The 18,343-nt window shown below is 41.7% G+C and overlaps 1 protein-coding gene across 5 annotated transcripts in view; it reads left to right on the forward strand.

The window, feature by feature from the left end:
- Positions 1–18,343, forward strand: part of RGS7 (regulator of G protein signaling 7) — a 156,604-nt gene that overhangs the window by 135,808 nt on the left and 2,453 nt on the right. For 2 of the 5 annotated variants that reach the window (XM_081905833.1, XM_081905834.1), the window contains exons 10-18: positions 2,265–2,339; positions 3,924–4,022; positions 4,728–4,789; positions 4,986–5,096; positions 6,129–6,254; positions 6,576–6,762; positions 13,712–13,801; positions 15,551–15,604; positions 16,167–16,247. In XM_081905833.1, coding sequence (XP_081761959.1) covers positions 2,265–2,339; positions 3,924–4,022; positions 4,728–4,789; positions 4,986–5,096; positions 6,129–6,254; positions 6,576–6,762; positions 13,712–13,801; positions 15,551–15,604; positions 16,167–16,241 — 879 coding nt within the window. In that variant the 3' untranslated portion in view covers positions 16,242–16,247. The remainder of the gene's footprint in view (positions 1–2,264; positions 2,340–3,923; positions 4,023–4,727; positions 4,790–4,985; positions 5,097–6,128; positions 6,255–6,575; positions 6,763–13,711; positions 13,802–15,550; positions 15,605–16,166; positions 16,248–18,343) is intronic. The other 3 variants (XM_081905835.1, XM_081905836.1, XM_081905837.1) reach the window with 3 other exon arrangements.

An 18,343-nucleotide genomic window follows, 5' to 3' on the forward strand; every position in this document is an offset into this window, starting at 1 on the left:
AAGGGTATATCAGAAGGGTTTAAAAGCTGTTATTGCTTGTTCAGCTAAACCACACTTCTGTATAATGTCCCTATGAACAAGCACATGATCTTCAGGAATCATCTGAGCTAGCATGCACAACACACGTTTTAGCACATTATCTCCCAAAATGTCTCAAATCCATTTTAAGAACGGCAGTACAAATTTAGCTTGCTTCTAGAACATATATAAAGGGTACATTCATGCTAGTGAATAGAAATTTGATATAAAAATCAAAAAGAAAGCTCCAGAAGAAAAGGAGGTATGCCTTGTTTGAGGTATGCCTTTGACTGGGTGAACATGAAATAGAAGTCAATATAGGTTTAGAGATTTTACAGGCCATTTTATGACATTTTTCAATTCTAACAGGTTTTTAATTTTATTAGCAATAATGAAACATCAAGTCAACTTAGTTTATCCACAGCATCTGTTTCCCACAATTTGTATTCATCTTGCAAGACTGGCAAGCCCAATTAGAATGAGTGAGATGGCAGCAGTCCAGGAAGATGTGCTAATCCCAATAAAAATTGTCCCCATAAAAGTAAATTACAATGCAGTTAAATAGCTAAAACCACGCATTAACCCTTATTTTCCAAAACACTACGCTCTTTTAACATGGCTGCTTTCTGTGATGGCAAACAGAGTGAATCACAGAATGTCAGGTATCTTGATTTCTGCATAACCTGGGTAAATGTCAGTTATATGTCAGTTATATGTTGTTGGTTTCAACAACAAAGGAAAGGTGGGCTATAAGTCAAACAAACAAACAAACACTGCTTCAAGAAACAAGATTATTGGGTTGTTCTTGTTTTTATTAGGTATTTTATTATTGTGATTTTATCTTGTGAACTGCCCTGTGACCTGTGGGTATAGGGCGGTATAATAACAAACAAACAAACAAACAAACACAATTTATTGAAGGAGATTGACAAAGTCAGATAGACATGGGTCAACCATTAATTGACCATTTTGTTCTGATGATGGAAGAATTATTGGATTATGTTATATTGGGAGTTCAAATGCTTTTAAGAAAGAAGGGATGACTTCAAAGCAGAACAGGCTGCTTTCATGTCATGTCATGTCAGCTTTCTCACATTGATCAAGTTCGCTCTATTTAACTTCCCATGCAAGTTTTACCAAAAAAAGGCCAGTGTTACCAAGAAGAAGTGTGGGGGCGGGCGGGGGAGGACTGTCTTCTGAAGTTCTTGGAAGACAGAGAGTGTCGAAAGTTCCTTTGAGGACACTTCCTAATCTAGCTAAGCAGTCCCTTCATCAGGATGGTGAAAAAGCATGAGTGCCTATGTTCTCTCACCGCATTTAACCATAAAATCTGACAGAGCTAAAAAGTGTGGATGATCTGTATGGTCCCGCCTCCCCATAGTCTTGAGAGAATATTGTTTGAATCATCTGTAGATATGGCTGCATTGCATGTTACATCTGAGGTGAGAGGATCCCAATCTTTGATAGCTTAGCGGTAAAGCACATCCTTTACGTATAAAGGGTTCCAGACTAAATCATTGTCTCCATGGATTAGCCTTTAGCCAACCTGAAGTCTTTGGACTACTGTTCCCATCTGCACCAGCCAACCCAGCCATACTGGCTTGGTTTGAAGGGAGTTGTATGCCTAAACAGCTGGAGGGCACCAGGTTGGTGAAGGCTGCCGTAGATTGAAGAACCTTGGGTAGTCAGGCAGGGAAAGATCAGGGAAGGCAGTGATATATACCAAGGCCCATTATTAACAAAACTAGCATGGTGTGCTTAAAGAAGAAATGCAGAAAGAAGACCGTCTGGTTTTAATTGCCCCTTAACGCTTAACTATTATGGTAAATGAGGCACTAGCTTAAAATAAGAAAGTGCCCAGGGTATTTAATCGTCCCACAATGTATCTCAATTAGTATGAGAGATTTTCCCGTGAAAGATCAGCAATTGCAACTAGAAGATTTATTATTATTATTATTAATGGTTAGATATTGAGCCAAGAATGATTGGCTGGTGTGTGTGTGTTGTCACAATTTGATTATAGTGTTTAATAAATCTTAACTTATTGTCCTACAATGTAAGTGATTTTTTCAAAAAATTGATATACCAGATTTCTAGAATCTAGTCCGCCCAAGCGACAGCAGTGGTTAATTTGGACTGGGGCAGTGAGCTGATGAATGAAGCCAATCTTCCTTAACTCAAAGCCAAATTAATTAGTTATATATGAAGCCATCACATTTACATATTGATTTTGTTTTGTTTTTTAGCCTGGATGTGTAAATACTACTGAAGTGGATATTAAAAAGTCTTCTAGAATGAAAAATCCTCACAAAACAAGAAAGGTTTGTCCTAGTCTCTGGTTACCATTTACCATTTTTTCCTTTCCTTATAATGAAAAAACTCATTTTAATATTTCTGGGCATATATAGTGCCAAGAAGCTATTTCTAAAATGAAAGTAACTCTAAAGTCTTAGGATTCTTGTGGCATGATTCTTTCCCCTGGATTTCTGTTATGGCATGAAAAGTATGGTTTTGCCCATCCCCATGAGATGTAATAAATATCTGCTAGGTGTAGATAATAGTTTAGCCAACTGAACCCCATTAACTGTAATATAGAGTGAATACGGTAATTGCCGTAGATTTTCAAAGTGGTAAACATATACTGTCCTACTCTCATCAAGAGCAGCTGTAGTGGTGTGGTTTTGAGCATGTTATTTGACCTGTGACAACTCTCTGTCCTGCTGACCAAGGATAAAGGTAAAGGTACCCCTGACCATTAGGTCGAGTTGTGACCGACTCTGGGCTTGTGCGCTCATCTCACTCTATAGGCCGAGGGAACCAGCGTTTGTCCGCAGACAGCTTCTGGGTCATGTGGCCAGCATGACTAAGCCGCTTCTGGCGAACCAGAGCAGCACACAGAAACGCCGTTTACCTTCCCGCCGGAGCGGTACCTATTTATCTACTTGCACTTTGACATGCTTTCAAACTGCTAGGTTGGCAGGAGCAGGGACTGAGCAATGGAGCTCACCCCGTTGCGGGGATTCGAACCGCTGACTTCTGTGGTTTAACCCACAGCGCCACCCGCGTCCCCCTTCTGACCAAGGATAGGGTAATATTTATTCTGCAGTGGTGGACTCCACTGGTGAAAACCTTATATCCTGGTATAAGAAAGTGTGGGAGATTGCCTTATTAGAGTGGCCAGAGGAAAAAGCAAAACAAACAATTTTTGCAATTCAGTATAGGTTATTAAATATGTTACTGATGATTCACACAATTTAAATCTGCAACCAACATTTAAAAGAATATGATTCATTCATTCATTCATTCATTCATTATGTCACACCTTCCTTTCTCCTCTCCCTCCTCAAAATTCTACATTTTCTACAGTATAAATATGCTCTCCATTGGTATCCATTAGTTTATCTATTTTTAATAATCTTATTTATTTTCTTTGTCAATGTGTGTGTAAAATATACTATATTTTGTACATGCAAAATTAATTTTAAAAGTTATTTACAAAACCAAAGAAAGGAGAGATCCTGGTTCTGTTCCTGACATCTCCAGGAAGGACTGGGAAAGACTTTCTGAAACTCTGGAGAGTCACAGTGTAGACAGTTATGAGCTGGAGAGACCAATGGTCTAACTTGTTATAAGGCAGCTTCCTATTGTATGTGATAAAGTCCCCCTTAGCACTTAGCAGAATAATACATCGTGAGAGAACTCAGCAGAGAGTCGCTTGGTCATCTGCATAACCTCATTATCCTACCATGTCACAAGTTCATGCGTGGCAATTAAAAATATTGAAATGGGTCCTTGTAAAATGAATGCACTAAATGTTTCGTATACATCTGTGCATAATTAGTACATCTATGCCTACCAAAGCAGCACCAACATACCATTTTCTCTCTTTCTGTGTTTACATATAGTCTGTTTACGGATTACAGAATGACATTCGAAGTCACAGCCCTACACACACACCAGCGCCAGAAACTAAACCACCCACAGAAGAGGAATTGCAACAAGAGGTTTGCTGCGCCCTTATTTTAAACGAGGTCTCTTTAAATTCACCAGAGGTGGACCACATGTTGCTTTCCATCACAGTATATGGGGATTCAGTTCTGACATGAATCAGAGCTAAGGTGAACAGATCCAGAGGGCAATGAAGTTGGTGCTCGGTGCACAGAATTGCATAGGCGAACAGAACTATGTACCTGAGCACAGATTTGTGCATGCAGAACAGGGGCCTGCGTGCAATGAGGGGGGTCATTGGAAGGGGACACGTATGGGAGCAAGAGGGAAGTAAGTCATTGAGAATGACATTGTATCACATCAAACCCCAATGCACGGTATTTTCCTGCTTAGATTTAAAAGGGCGTTTCCCTAAAATACATAAAATCATTATTATTTGCAAAGAACATTATCAATTGTTTATAGGAATTTGCTGCCTATCACTTACATAAGAATCTGTGGAATTTATAGAAGCCGTGAATCCTTGTGTGTGCAAACTTAAGCTTGAACATTCATAAACTGGAAGCGAGGCATCTTTGCATGCCCAGTTGCAAGGAGAGTCCTGATGGGCAGCGGGGGTCAACACTACACCCAAGGGCCCAGAGCATATGTAGATTCCCAATTTAAGATAAAGTCCAAATGAAATTCTATTTACTCGCATCTGACAAAGACAACTGAGCAATTGTCCTCTTACCTTGGTCTTCTGTTTTTGCATTTTGTAGATAAAGTATTGGCAAATACAGCTAGAGAGACACCGGTTAAAAATGTCAAAAGTTGCAGAAAGGTATGTATTACCTTCAATTCTACCAAGTTCTTTAGCAGGTACTAGGTTGTATTGACATAAGAGTGCTGGGAGGCGTTATAATATTTTAAAAAATAAAACAAAATAATGGAGAGTAAGTTGCCCTATGCAAACAAGGTATTAGCAGTCATAGTAACAATTCTGTTGTGAAAATGTCAGGTTGTTTTTGTTTTTCTAGTTTATTGGCTTATACTGAGCAGTATGTGGAATACGACCCATTTCTGACACCACCCGACCCATCTAATCCTTGGTTGTCGGATGATACTTCTTTCTGGGAAGCAGAAGCAAGGTATGTTGTATGTGATTTGGACCCAGGCCTTATTTTCAGATAAATTGTTCTTTTACAGTTAGGCTTGCTTAAAAAAAAGTCAGTTTCCTAACAGAGATGGGGAAATAATATTTTTCAAGTTGCATCCATATTCAGTTTCCCTACCCCTGATGAAGGAGAAATCAAGGGTTAGGGTTTGGACATCAGTGCTTGCTAAATACAGGGCAGTCACATAACACAAAAAGGAAGACTCTGAAGCAAGAAATGGAAAAAGATGGTCTGGGGGAGGAGTCATGGGCAGATCCTAAAAATATTGCAGCTTCCGTGGAGCAATCTCCATCCATACAAATGTACAGTGGTACCTCGGGTTACATATGTGTCAGGTTACAGACTCCGCTAACCCAGAAATAGTACCTCGAGTTAAGAACTTTGCTTCAGGATGAGAACAGAAATCGTGCTCCGGTGGCATGGCAGCAGCAGGAGGCCCCATTAGCTAAAGTGGTGCTTCAGGTTAAGAACAGTTTCAGGTTAAGAATGGACCTCCGGAACAAATTAAGTACTTAACCCGAGGTACCACTGTACTTGTAACGAAGCACAGAAACAGTGGAACTGAAAGCAGCACACTTGAGCACTTGGCTAAGTCAAGAAGCCGAGCTGATTCTACTTCATGAACTGTCACTATTTTTATCTTCAGAAAAAGATCATTAGTCACCAGCCTGCTCTACAGTTGCAGTCTTGGGGTGTGTTTACTGCTTTTTACACATCGTTAAATTACCTTCAAGCCTTTTTACCCTTTAGGGCTACTTCACATGGCATGCATCACCTTTCCTCAAAATGAACGCAGCAACAAACACTCATTTCTGATGGTGTATCCCTGCTTTTCTAGATGGAAATGATGGGGGGATGAAGGGAGAGAAATGTTTGTAGCAGTCCCTAGACTAATCTCTCACAATTTGCTGTAAAATGCTGTCTTGGATAATAGAAAACTGACGAAACCATTAAAAAAAAATAACTGAAGCCTTTTGCCTCTGAAAAACCTTCCCCCCTTTTCAGTAAAGAGCCAAACCAGCAAAGAGTAAAGCGATGGGGATTTGGCATGGATGAAGCCCTGAAAGATCCTGTGGGGAGAGAGCAGTTCCTCAAATTCCTGGAGTCTGAATTCAGCTCAGAGAATTTAAGGTAAGAAGGTTTTTGCATCCATTAATTTTCCCTTTCTTGATTTGTTCCATTATAAGCATAGAACTTAGAAACTAATCTTTCTGTCAGGACTAATTCAACCTTCCTGAGAATCTGGCCAGATTATTTTGCCAGAAATTGCAGTCAAATCATCCTATTAGTCATCCTTGTTCATAAGGTATTTCCCCCCATGTTCAGATGGCATTTAAGACACTAAATTGGAAAGGGGGGGGGATAGAAGCTTTGCATCCATGTTTACAAGATTTAGTTAGCAGGATTTGAAATGTAGCTTCACAACTAATGTTTCCACATTTTCCTGTACAGGTTCTGGTTAGCTGTAGAAGATTTGAAGAAGAGACCGATGAGGGAAGTCCCTGCCAGAGTGCAGGAAATCTGGCAAGAATTTCTTGCCCCCGGAGCACCGAGTGCCATTAACGTAGATTCAAAAAGTTATGACAAAACCACACAGAATGTAAAAGAACCAGGGCGGCATACATTTGGCGATGCTCAGGTTAGCAGAATCCATTCGTATAGATATATCCAAAGAAACTGCTGGCTGGGGAGATGTATAGCTGTGGAAAAATATGGACGGTTCTTCAGTCCATTTCCACTGTTCTAAATGTACAATTGGCAGAATGTTCAGTATTCACATAACATGTCATATACCTCAAGGTCCATGAGGTCTGTTGTAATTGTTCATTCACTTGCTGATTTTAAAAATGGGCACAATTCAGTCAAGTATAAATTTATTCCTGGGCTTATAAATGCTTAGCTTTTGCCCCATTCTTTCCAGGCACAGATCTCTGTTTAAAAGCTCCATGTGGTTTCTTTTACCTGAGCTTTCCCCATGAAAACCCACTCTTTAGCATTCAATTGGAGCAAATGTTTCCCAGTGCAACTGGAATTAACGCTATGGAGATGGACCTGAGTGGAGACCCCTCAGGTCCACCTCCAAACCCATGCCCACTAGACCAGCCAAGATTGGCAGAGTTGAAATATAATTTTGCTGGGATATCCCTGAAGACGCTGCGTCCCGCCATGGCTGTCAGTGCTACTCGTAGTCATTCGCTCACAGCTGTGCCAGGCCACAATTGCCACCACCCGCAAAACAGAAAGCTGTCTTTTGGTTAGAGGAAAGGCAAGTAAGTGATGACATGATACAGGTGTATAAAATTATACATGATGTGACAAAAGTGGATAGAGGAAAGGTTCCCTCCCTCATAACATTTGAACCCATGGACATCCAATGAAGCTCAGTGTTACAAGATTCAGGACAGACAAAACAATATACTTCACTGGTTGAGTCTGTGATCCTATGTTCCCTGGGATCTCCTCCTCCAAGAGCAAAGAAAGAGACCTTGGAGGGGGGATCTGACCTCAAACCCCCTCTCAGCTGCTCCAGAAATGTCTGCAGCCCTTGCCTTATTGATGTTGGAGAGACACACAGTAGACCTACTGGCAGTAGGTCAGGGGAAGGCTTTGGGAAGGATCCAAAGTCTTCCATTCCCCCTACATAAACCCTAAAATGATGTTTGTGTGGTATGGGATATGTCAGTCCTGGATAAAGTACCTCTATTTTCTGACCCACTGGAAAATGTGGGAGGGAAATAGCTTTAAAAAGCAATCCCAAAGACTGTAAAGGGGCAGGGAAGAGGGAAAGAAGCCATTTCCCCCTCCTGTCTGTCCTGTGTCAAGCAGGGCTCTATATCTGGCAGTTCACAGGCTTTGGGTTCTCCTTACTCCCCCTTGTGGATTGTTCTGTAAATAAATAAATAAAATATGTCAGCATTTTTTAACAGAGTCAACGATTGCCTAACAACCAGAGTTAGGAGAAGATTAACGGTGCAATCCTATATATATATATATATATATATATATATATATATATATATATATATGCAGGTTTTGGTGTCCTCGGGTGTCTTCCCGTGTAAAAGTTGGGGTGTCTAGGCGACGTTTCGACGAGGTCTCACTCGTCATCTTCAGGCTGGTGCTTTCGGCTTCTTGTTACTGGAACAGAGCAGGATCTCAGTGTTTGAGTTCCTATAAATACTGTTGAGGGGGTGTGGTGTATAGCCTCCAATGTTCTGGGCAGAGAGGAAGTTCCCAGGCTAGTGTGCCTTTTCTTCTTTTGTTCCTTAATTACTTGAGGGATATCTTGAGTGATTTCTTGAGTGATATCCTGAGTACCACTTAGGTGGGTCATTAGGTGTGGATTAGTTGCTAAAGTCTTTGTGTCTTGACCTCTTGAACTTTGTGAAGAGTTTTTCTGAGAAGATGGCTGTACTGCACTTAGTTGTGCTCTGGCTTGGCTTCGTGTATAGGGGCGAGCTGTGGTTTTGTGGCCTGTGTCAGCCAGATCTGTGTAGGGATTGCAGGGGGGTGCAGCATCCGGAGGTGCCACCATGGTTTGGCTACTGGATGGTGTCTGTAATTTATCTGTGGAGAGGGTCTGGGTTTGGGTCTGGTGTGGTTGATTGGTGATGGCGTTCTGTGTGCCTCTGGATCTGGTGTCAGTTTTTGTGGGGAGGGCTAATTTCCAGATGTCTGGCAAGCGGGATGTGTCGTCACGCTTGTTCATGTTGTGAGGGTGTTTCTCTATCTCGATGGCTTCCATGATTATTCTCTTGTGGTGATGTTCCATGTTAAAGAGCAATTTGGAATCTGCAAAATTAATTTCGTGTCCTGTTTCTTTCATGTGTTGGAAAAGAGAGGAAGTTTTTTCTTCTTTTTTGACGGCATTCTTGTGTTCTGCGATACGTGCATTTATTCGTCTGTTTGTTTGTCCAATGTACGTGGCTGGGCAGACTTTGCAGGGTATTTCATAGACCCCTTGGTTTTCCAACTGGATTTTATCCTTGGGGTTTCTGAGGATATTGGCTATTTTTTGGTTGGTGCAAAAGGCTGTTTTGATATTGTGTTTATGGAGGATTTTGCTAATTTTATCTGTAGTGCCCTTGATATAAGGAAGGAGGGCCATGCCATTGTTTTCTTCTGTGTCTTGGTTTTTGGGGGGTGTTTCTTTTTGGATTAGCTTCGTAACCCTGTTTTGCTGGTATCCATTGGCAATTAACACATTTGAGAGATTCTGTAACTCAGTTGTCAAGTGGTCTTTGTCAGCCAGGCGTTTGGTTCTGGAGATGAGAGTCTTGGCTACGGAGTTTATTTGTGCAGGGTGGTGGTGTGATTGTGCATGTAAGTAGCGGTTGGTGTGTGTTTTTTTCCGGTAGATAGTGTGTCCTAGGGAGCCATCAGGTTTTTTGTAGATTAGGACGTCAAGGAAGGGAAGTTGGTTGTTGGTTCCTTGACGTCCTAATCTACAAAAAACCTGATGGCTCCCTAGGACACACTATCTACCGGAAAAAAACACACACCAACCGCTACTTACATGCACAATCACACCACCACCCTGCACAAATAAACTCCGTAGCCAAGACTCTCATCTCCAGAACCAAACGCCTGGCTGACAAAGACCACTTGACAACTGAGTTACAGAATCTCTCAAATGTGTTAATTGCCAATGGATACCAGCAAAACAGGGTTACGAAGCTAATCCAAAAAGAAACACCCCCCAAAAACCAAGACACAGAAGAAAACAATGGCATGGCCCTCCTTCCTTATATCAAGGGCACTACAGATAAAATTAGCAAAATCCTCCATAAACACAATATCAAAACAGCCTTTTGCACCAACCAAAAAATAGCCAATATCCTCAGAAACCCCAAGGATAAAATCCAGTTGGAAAACCAAGGGGTCTATGAAATACCCTGCAAAGTCTGCCCAGCCACGTACATTGGACAAACAAACAGACGAATAAATGCACGTATCGCAGAACACAAGAATGCCGTCAAAAAAGAAGAAAAAACTTCCTCTCTTTTCCAACACATGAAAGAAACAGGACACGAAATTAATTTTGCAGATTCCAAATTGCTCTTTAACATGGAACATCACCACAAGAGAATAATCATGGAAGCCATCGAGATAGAGAAACACCCTCACAACATGAACAAGCGTGACGACACATCCCGCTTGCCAGACATCTGGAAATTAGCCCTCCCCACAAAAACTGACACCAGATCCAGAGGCACACAGAACGCCATCACCAATCAACCACACCAGACCCAAACCCAGACCCTCTCCACAGATAAATTACAGACACCATCCAGTAGCCAAACCATGGTGGCACCTCCGGATGCTGCACCCCCCTGCAATCCCTACACAGATCTGGCTGACACAGGCCACAAAACCACAGCTCGCCCCTATACACGAAGCCAAGCCAGAGCACAACTAAGTGCAGTACAGCCATCTTCTCAGAAAAACTCTTCACAAAGTTCAAGAGGTCAAGACACAAAGACTTTAGCAACTAATCCACACCTAATGACCCACCTAAGTGGTACTCAGGATATCACTCAAGAAATCACTCAAGATATCCCTCAAGTAATTAAGGAACAAAAGAAGAAAAGGCACACTAGCCTGGGAACTTCCTCTCTGCCCAGAACATTGGAGGCTATACACCACACCCCCTCAACAGTATTTATAGGAACTCAAACACTGAGATCCTGCTCTGCTCCAGTAACAAGAAGCCGAAAGCACCAGCCTGAAGATGACGAGTGAGACCTCGTCGAAACGTCGCCTAGACACCCCAACTTTTACACGGGAAGACACCCGAAGACACCAAAACCTGCATTCCTGTACCCGTGAAAATCTACGAAAGCAAATATATATATATATATATATATATATATATACACACACACACACACACACACACACACACACACACATATATGACACACACACACTCAGGACTATTGAGTTCAGAGGAACTGGAAGACAAATGGATTTAACAAGACTTGCAGTAAGGTTTACACTTTTGCTCACATTTTGAATGCTACGCAGCTGTCTGTTCACGAGCTTCTCCAGTGTAATTGGAAAGGAGTTCAGGTGACTCCATATGCATAGTAAAGGTAAAGGTAAAGGGACCCCTGACCATTAGGTCCAGTCGTGACTGACTCTGGGGTTGCGGCGCTCATCTCACTTTACAGGCCAAGGGAGCCGGTGTACAGCTTCCGGGTCATGTGGCCAGCATGATTAAGCCACTTCTGGTGAACCAAAGCAGCACACGGAAATGCCATTTACCTTCCCACCAGAGCGGTACCTATTTATCTACTTGCACTTTGACTTGCTTTCAAACTGCTAGGTTGGCAGGAGCAGGGACTGAGCAATGGGAACTCACCCCGTCACGGGGATTCGAACCACCGACCTTCTGATCAGCAAGTCCTAGGCTCTATGGTTTAACCCACAGCGCTACCCGCATCCCCATATGCATAGTACTACATGCTAAACTAGCAGAGTCTCATACTTTGAAATGAATCTGAGACATGGTTGTTGTTGTTTTTTTAAAAATAAGGGTGGTTACTACGTCTGCTTAATTTCATCACAATTTACAGACAGAAATATTTTCTTGGTTGGAAGTAATTCCAGTTTTCGTATGTAGAATGCTATAATGCATTTCAGAACTCTAATTTACATAGTAAATACTATTTTTATGCCACTAGATGGCTGTCTATAGTCATGTTTTCCACAGAAGCATTCTTAATTGGCCTTATTGTGGGTGGCAGGTAGGCAGCGGATTGTAAAGGTGTTTTTGGTGTAGGGGATTGTTCTATATTTGCTTACAGGCCATATAGTTAAGATAGTTGATGGCACTGAGATGAACAGTTTTGCTTATTGAAAAGTAAATTCAGTTCACTGGCTGTGGTAGTTCTACTTATTTAGAAATGAAAATTTGCAGCAACCAAGTGACTAGAGATAAGAGTGGCCTAAATATAAAGGTAAAGGTAAAGGTAAAGGTACCCCTGCCCGTACGGGCCAGTCTTGACAGACTCTAGGGTTGTGCGCCCATCTCACTTAAGAGGCCGGGGGCCAGCGCTGTCCGGAGACACTTCCGGGTCACGTGGCCAGTGTGACAAGCTGCATCTGGTGAGCCGGCGCAGCACACGGAAACGCCGTTTACCTTCCCGCCAGTAAGCGGTCTCTATTTATCTACTTGCACCTGGGAGTGCTTTCAAACTGCTAGGTTGGCAGGCGGGCCTAAATATAAGTGATCCCTATTTAGATACAATATCACCTCTCACAGACTCTATGCCCTAAGCTTTAAGTTCTCTGTTGCCTTGCTCCACCCTGTCTCTTGCTCTTTGTTATATCCCCAATCCTCCAATGTCGCTACCCTCAGCTTTCCAAGGATGTCTTGTTTTCTGGCAATAATCTACCCATTCCTTGTTGGTATTCACTACATGTGAAACTTCATCCTTAAACATGGATGGTCTCGCTTCAAAGCCCTCCTTTCCTTCAAGGTCTTATCCTTATTCCCATAATCTTTATTTCTATCATGCACACTAAGGGTGCACTTTTTTTGGGGGAGGGGTGCATGCCCAAAAGTTCAGAATACCTATTTACAAACATCCTTTTCTGAGCAGAATAACTTGGCCTTTGATCATATAATCCCCCCCCATTGCTATTGACAATGGCATTCTAAGGATCTTGAGATCTAGATACAAAGATGCTTGAGATTGACTGAGCGACTCAGTCATCCTGCACATCTGGAAATCCACTACAGGATAACCCTTTCTTATCTGTGTGTGCTGGAACTCAGGCACATTTCCATGTGTGGAAGTCAGAGCAATGGATTATGTTTAGAGTTATCCCATAGCTGTTCCAGAATAGCAATGTCCCTACTTAGCAAACAAGAGGAGTACTGAATTGGGATCACTGTTGTTTATAGCCTATAGAAGGATACCCACATTATTATAAACACAACATGTTAGTGCCCCATTCTCCCCATTGCCCTTTGTGAGTCTGTCCTAATCTACAAACAGAAAAGTATCTCGATCTCTCCCAATGAACACCTCCCTCGTTCTCTTTTAATGGCAACCGTGCCCACCTGAGCGGGGCTGGAACTGAGCTCCAAAGAGTTGTGGCTGAAAAAAAAGCCTTGCTACCAACTACCAGCTCTTTGTCCAATCCCATCTGTGCTCCTCTAGCATTGCTTGAGAGCAAGCTCATAGCAACAAGGCAGCACAATATATTTTTCCTCATGCAGTCAGTCAATGTTAAGGAAATCAGCCACCAAGCACCAACTAGTCCTATGCCCTCCTGAAGCTCTTGGACAGCAAGTGTAACGCAACAGCGTTGCAACAGCCACAGTATGAGCGAGTTGGGTGAGCTGCCAATCAAACTCTGTACAGTAAATATTTCCTATGTCTTTTGCTGGAACGACACTTCTGTCCATGCTGGGCGGATGAGACCATTCCCATTCGACTGGGAATGCTTTTATACATCCGCGAAACTTTTATTCACATTGACATGCATACCATCAGCTGCAGTATCTCTTTTCTGTGTCCTGTCAAAAACAATCTCGTTGTGATATAAAGTTTCCTATATTCCTTTAAATATTTTAGGAGCACATTTACAAATTGATGAAAAGTGATTCATATCCTCGTTTTCTACGATCCAGTGCCTACCAGGAACTTCTACAGGCCAAGAAGAAGGTATTGGTCCATCTTGTCTATGTCTTTCCAACTATTTCAGTGGTGGTTTCTCCTTGCTATCATATTGGCTACTTTCTCACCTTGGGTAAGGTGAAAAGTTTGAGCATCACTGAAGGGATCCAGGCATATATCTGTTTTGCACTTTTGCATGACTGAATAAGTTACACTAACCAATTCCATGTTGACATTCACATTATCAAATTCATCTAGTAACCAAAGGGCTAAATCAGGAAAATAGCTTTTAAGTAGGCCAAATATCTCTAGAAACAGTGTTTCAGAGTAGTGATTTTTTCACCTTTTTATATCTTATGAAACGATTTATCTTAAATGCATTTAAGACCCTACAGTGCATGCTTACTTGGAAGTAAGTCCCACTAAGTCGAGTGGAGTTTACTCCTATCTCTCATTTAGAACAGGTAAGTGTGCTAGGATTGCAGCGTCATAAGCCTTTTATTCTCGGTTGACAGGAAATTCTGTTTCTTTTTTCTGTTAGGTCAATTGCTATATTCTTGTTAAAAGTGTATCATCTAGACCTAGTGAATGTTCATAGGGAGGCTCCCTTGTGTAAACCCCATTGAAATGAATGTTGATACTATAAGGACAGGAAACAAATGATTTAGCATAACCCAAATCAATGGAGTGGCTTTTGATGTTCGTTGTATACTCTTTTGCTTTAGAAGACCCCCAAACTATATGCGATGCCAAACACATTAGATTGTGAACTGTATATCTTTTCGGAAAATCTAAATAGCAGATGGGGAAAAGCAATCGGAATTGGGACATTGGGGATGCATTTTAACCCTTTCCTTCCCCACTATATTCCTGCCTTTTGAAGCTGTGATACACCATGGGATAAATGTTCCTCTCAACTTCAGTGGGCTAATTGCCATTTCAGGGATACTTTTCTTGGAATAATGGTGGGGAGTAAAGAGCTATACCAGAACCACAGTCCCAGTACTGGTTGGGGCTGCCATCCCTGCTATTCAGATCAAGATATTTGGAACAACATTACATGTACTTTAGTTTTTACATTTAATAGCCTGCCTGCAGAACAGCCTAAAACCAAAGGACCCTTCCTCACCCATTTCAGTTACGTTGCTATTTGTATATCAAATAAGCGAAGATGTAAAACAAGTCAGAAATTCTCTGATTTGGGTGGTTTTCTCGTTTCTGTAAATGTCTGGTCATTTAATCAGCATCTCGTTGTTTTGATTTAATTTTATGTGTGTGCACGCGTGTATATATAAATATATATAAAACGCCAGTTTGATCCACTTGCCAGAAATTTCTAACCAAAGGCACAGATCCCAAGATTATTGCATGCACCTGTGCGTCACCTCCCAGGTGATCAGCACTGGCAAAGTTGACCGGGCCATCCATCGGCTTAGTGGTGCAGAAACCGTGCGGGAGTACAGGGTGTGATTTCCATACCCACCCGCCCTGCAGCCAAGCCACACTCAGTTGCTTGTGTGGGTTCCCATTCCAAAGGGATGTCTGGTCCTGTAAGCCTGCTTCTGCATCCAGATTGCCCTTTCCAGATCAGGTGAAACATTACAAAGCTTTCCTGTTATTTATTTCCCTACACGCTTTTACATCTTCTCCTACATTTGCGTTTGCTTTGTGATTTGTACATGAGCTTTGTGTTTTAGCAGCCCATTCTTTCTTTCTCCCCACCCCCCACCCATGGTCTGTTCTTTTCGGCTTCTTTTGTTTCCTTTCTCCTTTTTATTTCTTTTCTTTCACTTTAAGTTTGGAAACACAATGGACCGCCGAACATCTTTTGAGAAATTCACACGCAGTGTGGTAAGTTCATAAGCTTGTAAGCCTTTACGGTTAACAGACTTTCCTCAGGTGGTATTTGGGTGACAATCCGCTCATGTCACCAAGCACTGCTTTAAACACAGTCCCAGCCGAAATTATTTGGAATAGTTTTAAGTCTGCCTTCCGCAACTTGCTTCCTTCTAGATGTTGTTGGACTTCAGCTGCCATCAACCACAGCCAGCATGGGGCCAAAGACTGGCGATTATGGGAGTTGTAATCCAGCAACATCTAGAAGGCACCAGATTGGGGAAGGCTGGTTTAAATGGCAGGAGCAGCTTAAGCAGGCAACATGGCCACACCGCTTTTCTGGAAACAGAATCCCATTCATTTCCTTTTAAAAGAGAGAGAGATTGCTAAATTTCAAAGCAGTTGGGTTTATTACATTTCACTCTGCATTTTTTAAAATCACAAGCCACTCTCACCCCCAAATGTTGTGTTTGTTTTGGAGGGTTTTTTTTTTTTTTAATGTGCCAATGACTTTGGATCACTTTTTTCAACATTGTGCAAGTTCAAACTAAAGCATTCAACACATTTATTTTTGTAGGGCAGAAACATCCCAATTTTCCCATGCCATAAAAACTGTACACCAACACTGAGGGCGAGCACTAACCTGTTATGAAAAGAGGTAGAAGAACTTGAATTATACTTCAGTTTGTTGATACTGTCTGCTGAATCACGTGCATTTCATGTGTGTGAGTGACTGTGTGTGCGCGCGCATAAGCGTAATGTATTATTGTAGCTTTTGCTGTGACAGCCAGTTGATGAAACCATGTGTGCTGAAGTGATCGTTTGTACTGAACATCAGCAAAGATCATGGTTTTTGTTTTCAGTTGCTTCCTAAGAGATCAACCAGCAGCATGCTCCAATCAATATCTTTAATAACTCCCAAATAAGCAAGGCTTAAAATACAACCTAAAGTAGATTTAATGTCATGATAAGGACAATGTAGCAAGTGGAGTTCATGGACCACATTATCCTGAGTAGCTTTTGTGAGTTAAAAATAAAGATTTGGAGGGTGGGGAAGGTTTGGATATTGATATTTAGGGGAAACATATATGCTACACAGTAATAACAGAGTACAGTATACGTTTAAGAATTCAACTGGATTTGGAATTTTTCATGCTCTCTTCCAGATCCTATTCATTTCAATGGGCCTTGCACACTAAGATGTCTTTGTGTATTGTGCCAGCCACACCAAAATAAATCATTAGTGGGGAGTTTGAAACAAAAACCCCTATTTTTGCATGGTGGTTTTCCCACAGCATGTTATTCTGTGAATTCTGTATCGTCTGAGGTGGGGTGGGGGGAAAGGGTCTATAAAGCCAGCATTATAATAAATTGAGATGTGTGATTGAAACTCACTTTTATAATTATAGGTAAACAGTTGAACAAAATCTGAGATGGATACGGCATTATCATCAATATGGAATCATATTATTATGGTTTATTCATATGCCACTTCTTGGCCCAAAGGTCAGCCAAGTGGTGAACAGCAGATTAAAACAACATATAAATTACAATGCCATCAGTCAATCAAAATCAAAACATAGGAGGACCAGAAGGCGTAGGATTAGAGAGTGAACCTCTGAGCTGTGGAGATTTCCTTTCTTGCAATGACTATGAGGATGTAACTAATGGAATTAAACAGTAGGCTCACCCGGAATATAGACAGAGAGGGGATGTCTCACTTTATAGCCAGCTAGAACCAGTGATGGTGGGAGTCCAGCAATAACTGGAAGGCAATTGTGTTGGCTACCCCAGAAACAAGTATGGCCCAAAGTCCACCAAATACACAGTCACCCTGTTGAGTCTGGCTGGAGCAGTTCAGGCCTTGTAAATCTTGGGTTGGCCAGGGTTTGGCTGTCCACCCTGGCATGAGTGAGTTGGGAAAATTGCATCAGCACAGCACAGCAGGTTTGTCAGACATATTGCAAAGAACCAAATGTAAATCACACACACACACACATATATAAATTTACAGAGGGCAGAGGGGCTTCTCGGTAGTGGCCCCACCCTGTGGAATGTCCTCCCATCAGATGTCAAGGAAATAAACAACTGTCTGACTTTTAGAAGACATATGAAGGCAACCCTGTTTAGGGAAGTTTTTAATGTTTGATGTTTTATTGTGTTTTTAATATTCTGTTGGGAGCTGCTCAGAGTGGCTGGGAAAACCCAGCCAAATGGGCGGGATATCAATAATAAATTATTTTTATTTTTATTATATTTTCATGGTACTGATGCTATGGAGGAATAAACTTGGTAACAACTGTTCCAGTTCATATGTGAAATATTCAAGGTCACAACTTTCAGCACATTTTCCTTCAGTATATGCTAGCTTTTATCTCCTTTACTGAATTCCAGTGAGTCATTATGAAAAATGGTGAGTGAAACTGTACTGAGGTTTACTAGAAAGATGCTACTTAACCCCACTGCTATCAGCAACTATGCCGCAGGATGTCAATAAAGAGATTGTGGCCTTTAAAAAACAAACAAAATGTGGCCTTTTCTCTCTAACCCAAGGTACCTTCAGCCACACTGCTGCCTTTTATGAGGCATGCTTGCAGAATAGAACAGGCCTTGTTGGTCAAGGCCTTAAAACAGTGTCTCACCTCTGGCCTTCCGCACCCTGAACCAGTTGCCTTCCATGACAACTCCAAATATTTAATCACAGCAGCATCCTTCTTGCTAGATGATGCTGTAAGCTGCTGTGGCATGACAATA

This window comes from Podarcis melisellensis (assembly GCF_964234715.1).
Source record: "Podarcis melisellensis genome assembly, chromosome: 3".
Lineage (NCBI taxonomy): Eukaryota > Metazoa > Chordata > Lepidosauria > Squamata > Lacertidae > Podarcis > Podarcis melisellensis.